The 10,808-nt window shown below is 37.4% G+C and overlaps 1 protein-coding gene across 1 annotated transcript; it reads left to right on the top strand.

Moving 5' to 3' along the window:
• The first annotated feature begins 3,977 nt into the window (after window positions 1–3,977).
• Window positions 3,978–6,905, top strand: LOC116300798 (uncharacterized). Its single transcript, XM_089036249.1, has 4 exons — window positions 3,978–4,768; window positions 5,150–5,259; window positions 5,470–5,639; window positions 5,856–6,905. Exons 1-4 carry the CDS (start codon window positions 4,013–4,015, stop codon window positions 6,047–6,049), a joined length of 1,230 nt encoding a protein of 409 aa, XP_088892375.1. The 5' UTR covers window positions 3,978–4,012; the 3' UTR covers window positions 6,050–6,905.
• Window positions 6,906–10,808: the final 3,903 nt, after the last annotated feature.

The following is a 10,808-nucleotide window of genomic DNA, read 5'->3' as shown; positions in this document are numbered from 1 at the left end:
AACAAAACAAAATTAATGTTCTATTATTATTATTATTACTATTATTATTATCATTATTATTATGGTTTTACCGGCCAAAACCTGAGAGATCAAGCCTCAAGACTGCAAAACACACAGAATTGCTCTAATATGACGATTTTAACACAAGAAACCGAAGAAAATATCGAAAATATGGAACAAAATGAGGACGAATATGCAGCTAATCAACCAAGACCGATACCGAATTTGCATACTAGTGTATTGCAATCCCCTGAGGCATTTCTCGACAAAGAAGGAAAAACGTCAAGCAAAATTCAGCCAAATCTACCTGACTTTGATGTGCTTCCCTCTAAAATAAAAGAGAAAAGTTGGGGGACCATAACTCAAGAACAGTTCTGTAAACAAATCCAGGACATCTACGATGAAATTGTTCATTTTAAAGTGCCTATAACCTTTATAGGATTATGATCAATTTTGATTTTCTGTGTGCTGGAGATGAATAAACAAAAAAAAAATTTTCGATTGACTAAATACTCTCAGAGATATAACGCCGTAAAGTACGCAGTTTTGCCACGCCCCATCAATTTGGACGGGATTGCGAGGTCTGGTACCTAGTTGGCGTCAAATGACGTCACAACAAGAACGACTCGGCTTCCAATAAAAAAAAACAAAGTAGAGCTTGACTGTTCCTTCCAGTGTTTTTACCTGTTTTGGTCGCCCTATTTGCCTCTTTGTATGTTTGAAATTAACCAGTTGTCAAAGAAAGGCTGTAAGATGGAATCCACTGATAATGCTGATGAATACTTTGATTCAAGCGACGAGAATGAGAGTATTTACGACCTCGAGGACGAAGAATTAGACGAAGCCGTTCATGGATATCCCGAACAGGAATATTCTGATTAAGAAGTTTATGACACTTGGGTTATATCCTGTCAAATAGTTCCATGCTAGTTTCTTTCATTGTTTATAGCTGGCCCCAGTTTTATAGTTACTTAAAAATAGGACTTACTGAATCAACAAAAGAAAACTTTTCCCTACAACTAACCACCAAATGTTGTATTAGATTAAAATTATTGTTGTTGTTCGACCACTTCTCGCACCGGCAACTCAACTTCTTTCGGTGAAGACACGGAGGCAATTGCATCTTTTAAAACCATTGGAAAATAGATAATTTAAACAGTTTGAAAAATAAAATCAGGGAATTAGAACTATCGAAAAAGTAAACATTCCTGGAGATTTGACCAGCGACACTTTTCGGCGATTACGATCCGAAAGTTAGGTTTGCTTTTCATGGTTGCAGACATAAATCCTTGGGATGGCAACAGTCCCAGCCTCATCTTTAACTAACTGAGGACGATTTTACGAGACAAAATCAAATCTCTGATTATAATCCTCTGATAGGAAGTGTGTAGAAAATATGACGGAGGTAGCCGAGGGGTTGAAATTTGCTTGCTTTCTCTTCACAAAATCAATCCATCTTTGCTTCTGGGCGATTGTCGTTATGAAATGGGATCTTATGTAAGTATATACCTTTCGTAAAATCTGGGGTGTTTGAGCACCCAGCAACAACACATCTAGTCGGCATTTTCTCATATTCTGACCGAAGAACTAGTAAGAATCTTTGCTTATCAAAACATTCGTTCTTGTTGTGACGTCACCACTCAGCGAGACTCTGCTCGGTCCCAGTTTCCCTTTATCCCGTCCAAATTGATGGGGCGTGGCAAAACTGCGTACATTAGGGCGTTATATCTCTGAGAGTATTTAGTCAATCGAAAAAATTTTTTTTGTTTATTCATCTCCAGCACACAGAAAATCAAAATTGATCATAATCCTATAAAGGTTATAGGCACTTTAAACGAAATATCTTCAATATACCCTCGGGTAAAGCAGGCAAGAATTTCATAACCGAATTGACGTATTGGCTAAAGCAATTCAATTCTAATACAGATCTAAATTATGTTGCCTTGAAAGCCTTTATGGTGCTCCCAATGTTGATTCTACAAAAACCCTCAGCGACATCCCAAAAGCAAGGAACACAGTGAGGCTATTGAACGGAGGTTGTCCTTATGGAGAGCGGGGGATCTATCTCTCCTGTTGAAAGAAATAAGGTTCATACAGAGCAGGTTTAGCAAGGCGAGGAAAGCAAGATCCATGGAAGATATATCCAAAGTATTCGCCAATCTAGTTATGCAAAGAAAGCTATCAGCCGCTATAAAACTTCTTGACAGAGAGACATCTACAGGTGTCCTTACTTTATCACCCGAAGTCTTATTTGCACTTTCGCAAGTCGTTATGGTTATGTTGCACTTCTAAGTATTAACCACGCTTGAGTAAATGTAATTTTAAGAATGTTTAGACCACTATTTAGAATAGCTCTCGTTTTGTTGGTTTTAAAAATACAGTTTCGAAAAGGAAACATTTATTTGTGGTTGGGAATGGGCGAATGAGGATTGCTGAAAAGGAAATGAAAGACAAAACTGTTGCATTTGATTGAATCATATTCTCTTTATTTGTTTGTTACTATTTACTAAATGGGTAGTTGAAATCTCTCTTAGCTGTCAAAACGATACTGCCAACAATTAATGCAATTAATGAAAAGATACAATAATAATCAATAATACTATAACTAAACAAACCGATCGTATCACCTCTTGCTGAGTGTTATTTGGCAGCACTTGTGAATAATAATGACATTTTCACCGCAAACACAAAATATCTGACACCTTTTTGCGCATGCTCGTGTATTAGTCAAGTCCATCAATCTCGTACCCAGAGCCTGCGTTTCTTCTGACCTGCGGCGAAGAACGAGGGATCTGGGATAATCCATATTTTGGCGCATGCGCAATTTTCGAAAAGTGATATATAACCTATCAAAATAAGCAAAGTAAATATTAAATCAAAGAAAGAAAACAACAACAAAAAAACAACAAAAAACAAAGTAAAAATCAAATTAAAGATCATAGTAAAAATTTGAAATCGGGAAAATATTTTTTAATTTTTGGCAAGTCTTCGAACACATGCGCTGTTATACCGGAAGTCCAAGAAACCCTTGGTTCAAAAAATAGATTATGCCAGAGCCCTCGTTCTTCGCCGCAGGCCAGAAGAAACGCAGGCTCTGGGTACGAGATTGCCAAGTCCATATGATCTGAGTACTGATGTGTGGCTACCAAACCAAAAACTGCTTCAAAAACGATTGCAGATACAAGTTTTTTCAAGAGACGTTTTCATCAGTCGAGCGGTATATTGCGTAATCTCATAGTTACGCAGCCGCTTTCAGGAGACTATATATTGCGGGACTTTGCATATCACTGTGACTAATCTGCATAGAGCAAAAACACTTGAACTGTGAAATAGAATCAAACTAGTTACTAACAAATAGTTAGTTTATGACACAACAAGAAATACACAAGAGACCAATACAAAAATGTTTTTATTCAGTTTTATTCTAAGCATTAGTGATATTTCTGTAAGGCAGTCAAGGCATGGAAGCAAAACGCTGAGATGTTTATGGTGGCCGAGGGCTGCCAATACAAAAAAGACCTTTTCTTTATATTTTATTGCGCTTTTTTCACCATATCATTTTATTTTTCATACATTATATATCTTACTTTCGCTTTTATTTGCCATTCCACTTTACTTTTTATTTCATTTCGTTGTCTTATTTAATTTTAATTTTAATTTTGTTTTCGTTTAAGTTTTCTTTTTCATTTCCCCTTTATTTGTCATTTCAATTTGCTTTTTATTTCGCTCTATGTTTAATTTTTAATTTCATTTCAATCGTATCTTTATTTTCATTTCAATTTTATATATAAACCCAATTCGATTTTTTTTTTTATTTCATTTTTACTTTAAAAAGAACTTAAAAGACAAATGAAATCGTTTTTCAAAATAAAAAGAAGCTGAAAATGAAAATCAAAACTAAACTCAAAACCATATTTTAGCGGCCGATGGCTGCCACAGTATCCCAGCATTCATTGCAGCCCATGCTCTACAAACAGAGGGAGTCTGGAATCTACTGCGAGGGGTTTTCAAAATGGCGGATGGTGGTTTGCGTAACGACACTTGGAAAGAAGATTCTAGTCTCCCTGAAGATTTGAAAAAATACGTCCAGCAGCTTCTAACACGAAACGAAATTTTGAGTTTTATGATAAGAGATTATCCAAGTTATTCGTGGAGTAAGCGAACCCTTGACCGACGGCTCCGATACTTTGGGATTTACTACAGTGACGGTGAAATCTCTGTTGATGAAGTAAAAAGTGCCGTGCAGAAGGAGCTCAATGGCCCAGGAAGGCTTCTAGGATACCGTAGTATGCAAAAAAAGATTAGGATAGAGCATGATCTAAACGCACCCAGAGATTTGGTGCATGCAGTGATGCAAGATTTAGACCCAGACGGTCTTAAAGCACGATCCCTCGGAATGAAAACAAAGAAAAAGAAAGGTCAGTTTACTTCTAAAGGAGCGAATTTTGTACATTCAGTCGACGGACATGATAAACTCATGGGTTTTCAGAATAGCACTTATCCCCTAGCTGTGTATGGATGCATCGACACATCAAGTAGGAAACTTCTTTGGATAAAAGTATGGGTTACAAACTCAAACCCTAATATAGTTGGCCGCTGGTATCTTGAATATCTCTATGAGACCAGAATGATAGCTGCATTCCTCCGTATGGATAAAGGAACCGAGACAGGCGTAATGGCAACCATGCATTCCTTTTTGAGAAATCATCACGGAGATCTGGATGATGCAAGTGACAGTGTTATTTATGGGCCATCTACTTCCAACCAGGTATGCTATTGGTTTTGGTAACCGCTTGAAATTTAATTTCCGAAATATATACAGTTTTTGACTATATCTTCCCCAATTCAAGTAGCTTTGAAGAAATAAGTTCGAGAAATAAAAAGGGCATAAAAACATTTATAGTAAAAGTACTTAACTTGAAGTCAGATTTTAATCCTTGCCATGGTGAAACAACAGAGAAAAAATTACTGCAGGGTATAATTACTAATTGCTGTTGCTAAATGACTGATTTCAATATGTCTACACATTCAATCACTGTACATACAAATTAAAAGAAGCTCACTTTCAGGCTCATTTCTTTGGTATTATCTATTTTTAGTTCATTGAGCTTTTTGAGTTTCATTAATTTTTTTCTTAAATTTATTTAAGATTGAGCGATGGTGGAAGGAGTTGCATGAGCGATTGGAAAAATATTTCAAAGAACACCTTAGATATCTGAAGGAGCACAGATATTATGACCCTAACAATGAGCAAGACAGGTTTGGAACTATTGTATATTTGGTGTATTTGCTGCCTATTGGATTGTCATGAGCATTTTGCCAATAAAAATACAATTCTGTTAAGTGCAAGAGCATAGGATTGATACAGTAAAAACCTGAAAATAACCAACTGCATTACATTATATTCAAAATTATGCTATACTGTCAATTTTTGCCACTAGTTACTCATGTACTGGTTTGTATTGACAGAATGCTCCTTGCCTACATAATGATTCCTTTGTTACAAAGGGAAGTAAACATCTTCAAGGATTCTGTCTGGAACAGTCACCGTATCAGACCCCAGAAAGAGACTGCTTTGCCAGCTGGGATACCAAACCATATTTACAGCTTCCCTGAAGAGTATGGGATGGATCGATGTGGTAATGTTTACATTCTTTAATAAATATGCATTTGATGTATTACTGAGATGCAAAATAAAATTTTTAGTCTTAGAGTTTTATGAATTTTAATCTTTTTGCATCATTAGTAAGCCATAACCATTGTTTATACAATTTAAATAGAATAAATAAGTTTATTGATTTACTGTGAATTTAAGTGTCCTAGTTATTTTGTGCCAATTTTATTCCTATGTATAGGTTTGCCTGTTACTGTTGAGCAACTACAGAAAGTGGCTGAATGTTCTGGAGTACTTGAAGTTGAGGATGACTTCCTTGAACCTGCATTCCGATTGAAATGCCAGCAACTAATCCCTGATGTTGAAGAAATTGAAGCAAAGGATTGCAGAAAGGCATACCTTTACCTAAAAGGAAATTTTCCTGTTCAGATTTAATTAATAGAAAATTGAGGCAGTGGAACCAAACATGCACAGTCCTTTTTTTTCTCAATCAATTCCCAAAGCAACATTATATCAGGAATATACTTATGAACAATGGTATGTACTGTGTTTGCCCATTTACTTTTATAGTATCTGACCAAAATTCAGTTTATCACTGCAAAGATATATATCTCAAAATAAGATGTGAACCATTAGATAATGAAAAATAGGTGGTGGTTTTGATTGGGAGATCAAAAGTTAAAATAACTGGCTAAAGGTGGCTACCTATAGCATTGTTCTGACCATACCTTTCATTTGGCTTGTTGTTGTTGGGGAGGGGTGGGGGACTAGTACTAAGTATTGATGGTGTAGTAAATTAGCACTTTATAATGTCTAAACCTACAATAGGGAGTATGCTACTATAATTTGAAGGAATATTTTTTCATAGTACCAGGGTACTCTAGTGCATACTATGTTTACTACTATACTCCAAGCAGTAGATCAGGCTTTATACCAAAAAGATGGAGTTTTTGGACTAGCAACCATAATTATTCTTGAAAATCAAATTGTGAATCTTCCCCTGGGTTAACCTTATTATGGGGACATAGCGGCCATTCACCAGACCCTGTTGTTGTGTTGCAAAACAATAATATAAGTCTATGACAATGGCTGTAAAAGTTGTATAATATTTTCAGTAATACAATATTATGAGTAATATATCTTCAATAGAAAACATTTTTCTTGATTATTCTAACAATAACAACAATGTATGCGAACAATGTCAACTGCATAAACAGCAAAACCCAGCACAAGAGAATCAGGATCATGAACCACTAGCTTTTAGAAAATAAAATAATAATATAAAGCTTTAGCTGGTTTGGCTTTTGGATGGTTGTTTCAACCCTAGAAAATCACAGTAATCATTGCACTTCACATGGCTATTTAAAAAATTATTGATGGCTTGTTTTGAGAGATTTCCAGCTGTGAATAGCACCTCTCCATCCTTCACCAATGTAGTACTGGCGATTTCAGGATCGTAAAGGTTGTAGCCACTTCCTTGCATATCGACAACAATGAGCTCGCGTGAAGACCTCTCGTAAGAAAAATGAGCTAGACTTTCACACTTCTGCCTAATAACTGTGTTGTCCCCACAGAGTTCACCATCATTGTTTATGTACTTCGTAAATTCACCCTCTATGTAGTCTTCCACTGTAACCCACTGGCAATCTCCCAGTTCACTGGTTAGCCTTCCCATATAGATCTTGTTGTACATTAGAGTTTGGCCATACAGATCTAGAATGGATTCCTTGTTGAGTTCTTGTTTTAGCTTCAGGCACATATTCTGGGCAAGCATGTGCATTTGCACAACCTTCCTGGTTTGCTGCTCGACATCTTGTTTCAGTTGCTTGATCGTATCTATAGTTTGCTTAAGATACTTCTTCACCACCCAGGGTTTACCCTCAAATCCTGGTGTTTTTGACGTAGCTTTAAAAGCCATTCGAAAAGCTCCTGTGCCAAGGGGATTCTTGTCAATGGCAAATTCCACAGAAACTGGCTTGTTACACCATTTCATATCCGTGAGGTTAAAGGTGTCTAGTTCAATTAGTTCGTACTTATCATCTATCACTTTCCCAAGCTTTAACATGTCAAGCACCGATAGACTCTTTGGATATCGCGTAACTTGGCTTGAGCCTTGTTCTTGAGACCCCACGACTTTCACTCGTTTAGCTACAGGTGAAACTGGTAAGGTTTTTTTTGTGTGTTTTTTATCTTTTCGTTTTTTTGTAAGCTTTTCTCCCGCAAGTGAAGCTTCTATGAATCGCACGTGGATGACCTTGGTTGGATGCGGCAATTGATCTATTGAAGTGCAAGAAGGTCCTTGTTCGCCCGCAACAACGTCGCATTCCATCGCCTCCATTTCTTCTTCCATCACGCTTCCAAAATGCTGTAAGCATGCTTCTTTGACGTTTTCAAGGGTCAACTCTTCGAATTCATACGGGACGAATTCGCGGGGTCCCATCCGCGAATACTTCTGTGCTGCCCCTGAAACTTCGGCACTTAAGCGTTGTACCGTTAATCTCTCGTTTTTTACGACGTCTTTTCCACGGTTCCCTGTTCTTTTTTCCTTCATGGAAGACTCGAACTTCTTCCAAGCAGCCTTATTAGACATCCTGAATATAGTCAACAACGCCAAAAATGAGCATCAAGTGTCCAGGCTATGATGTCCAAGCGTCCCACTCACTTTAAAGGCCGCGCGCTTCAATGAATCTTGGGATACCCACAGGAAACCCAAACTTATTATTTTTATTGATTTACATATGAGACAATAAACATAACATTAAATCTAACTTTAGCATCAAATTGTAATAAAATCCACTTAAATGTCCAGGTTTGACGCTTTTTATTATACTATGGCTAAGTTTGAGCCCAACGTTGGGAGCGTTTCCACTAGGACATTTTTGGTAGTTTAAAATTCCTCCAAGTGTTTAAGGGTGCGTTTCCACTAGGACATTTTAAACTAGTTTAACGAAAAAATACCGGAAACACCAGTGGAAACGGCTCTGAACTAACTTAAGCTAGATTAATTAGTCAACTGTTTACACGTAAGAAAATGCCGAGTTTAGTTGCTTCAACTCCGGAAATGACACCTTTGATAAGCGACCTAAAAAGATGGCTTAAGTTGGACTACCGCCGGCCGTGACCAATCAGAGCTCACCATTTGACAGTTTGCTGTCAAAATGTTTATCTAGACTAACTTGAAAAGCACCAGAGAGAAGAACGTGGGCTCTGTATCTTGGTCTATCCTAACTATCTGTGTGCTATTGTGGGTACAAGAATCGAGCAAATGGTAAAAGTAGTGTTGTAAACACAAGCGCTTCTTCTCCCGCCATTTTTTTAAAATCTCGCGCTCAAGAAAATAAGTTTTTTTTTTTTTTTCCGGTCCGGTATCCTAAAAAATCGTGCGTTCTGATTGGCTGTTTGAGCGGGCGGTATTTTGTAAGTATCTGCCCGCGCGCGCGGTCCGGTATCCTTTGCCGCTAAACGACAACACAAAACGATTACTAAAACAAGTAAAAAAATACGGGAAAAAAATAAATATGTTATTTACCGGCCAGGAGGTCCGGATAGGGAAAAACTGTGCCCTCGGTCTTGAACACGGACCTCGGCCTAACGGCCTCGGTCCGTATATTCAAGACCTCGGGCACAGTTTTTCCCTATCCGGACCTCCTGGCCGGTAAATAACATATATGTCTTTTAGTTTTTATGTAATTAACAAATCGCAGTATTAGGAAAGGTTCATTTAACATGACAAGGGTGATATGAAGATTTCTAACTTTGAAATCATGAAACTTTCAAAGCCCCAGCTTACTTGGTTTAAGTTCCCACAACTAGACATGATCTTGGTAATAGTAAATCGACTTACGAATATTAAAACTCACGAATACAGCTCTCTTCTCTAGCTATCTATAGCTTCGAAAGACTCGTTTTACTTATGCGTACGGGAATACAATAATAGCGCACATTTCCGGTCAGTTTAATGCATGCTTTGCATCAAGAACTGTCAAATGACGGAGTAATCAGATGAGAAGTCTTTACAAAATATTCGTTTGGTTTTTTATTTTTAATTCTTGTTTTAGGATAATGGAAATATAAACTTAATGTAGATTTAGGCACTGCTTAAAAGCGGAGCTCCAAAGAAATAGTATAATAGTGTTGAATCGTGTCAAGCGTGGCGTTACAAAATCGGTCGTGTTTGTCAGAGCCTAAGCATTAAACCGGAAATGACCTTTGGGGCTCAAATGCAACTTTGCCGCGAATGGCTTTTATTTTCAATAGTTAGAAATTCTCCTCCATATTAGAAATTGTAATTCGGTCTACCCTGTACTTGGTACTTGGTACCCTCGACGCAAAACTGGACCCTCGACTTGGTACCCTCGACCCTCGACGTGGTACCCTCGACCCTCGACCCTCGACGAAAAGACAGACTCGTGGAAACGCACCCTTTGTTTACATACCAGCTTAAACTAGAGTAAATGTGCAGCTTGTTTCCATTATGTAATTTGAGACAGTAATGATGAAAAGGTAAATTATACACCGTGAAAAGATGAAAAAGTAAATAAGTAAGTTTTTTCATCTTTTCGCGGTGTATAATTTACCTTTTCATCATTACTGTTTCATTAGAAACACCGACGCAGCTCACACTAGTTTTAGCTAGTTATATCTTTTTATGTAATTTGAGGTGATTTTAAACTAGATAGATCACATTACCATACATAGCGCGAGATTCAAAAAGCGGCGGGACAAGAAGCGCTTGTGTTTACAACACTGCTTTTAACATTTGCTTTATTCTTGAGAAAGCAAAATCGATTTTTTCGCAATCTGAGGTTAGGATAGACCAAGAGACAGAGCCCACGTTCTTCCCTCTGGTGCTTTTCAAGTTAGTCTAGATAAACATTTTGACAGCAAATTGTCAAATATTGAGCTCTGATTGGTCACGGCCGGCGGTAGTCCAACTTAAGCCATCTTTTTAGGTCGCTTATCAAAGGTGTCATTTCCGGAGTTGAAGCAACTAAACTCGGCTTTTTGCGTGTAAACAGTTGACTAATTAACCTAGCTTAAGTTAGTTCCGAGTCGTTTCCACTGGTGTTTCCGGTATTTTTTCGTTAAACTAGTTTAAAATGTTTTAGTGGAAAAGTCATTTTGGAAGCCATGACATGCACTGTGCATGTTTGTTTTCACTACATCAAGATTTGACAGTATAAAACAATTGAAA

The sequence above is a fragment of the Actinia tenebrosa genome, unplaced genomic scaffold, assembly GCF_029948245.1.
Source record: "Actinia tenebrosa isolate PJP-AT-01 unplaced genomic scaffold, QUT_ActTen_1.0 PGA_scaffold4__44_contigs__length_22323623, whole genome shotgun sequence".
NCBI classification, from domain to species: domain Eukaryota; kingdom Metazoa; phylum Cnidaria; class Anthozoa; order Actiniaria; family Actiniidae; genus Actinia; species Actinia tenebrosa.
This window is presented reverse-complemented; position numbering and strand designations above follow the sequence as displayed.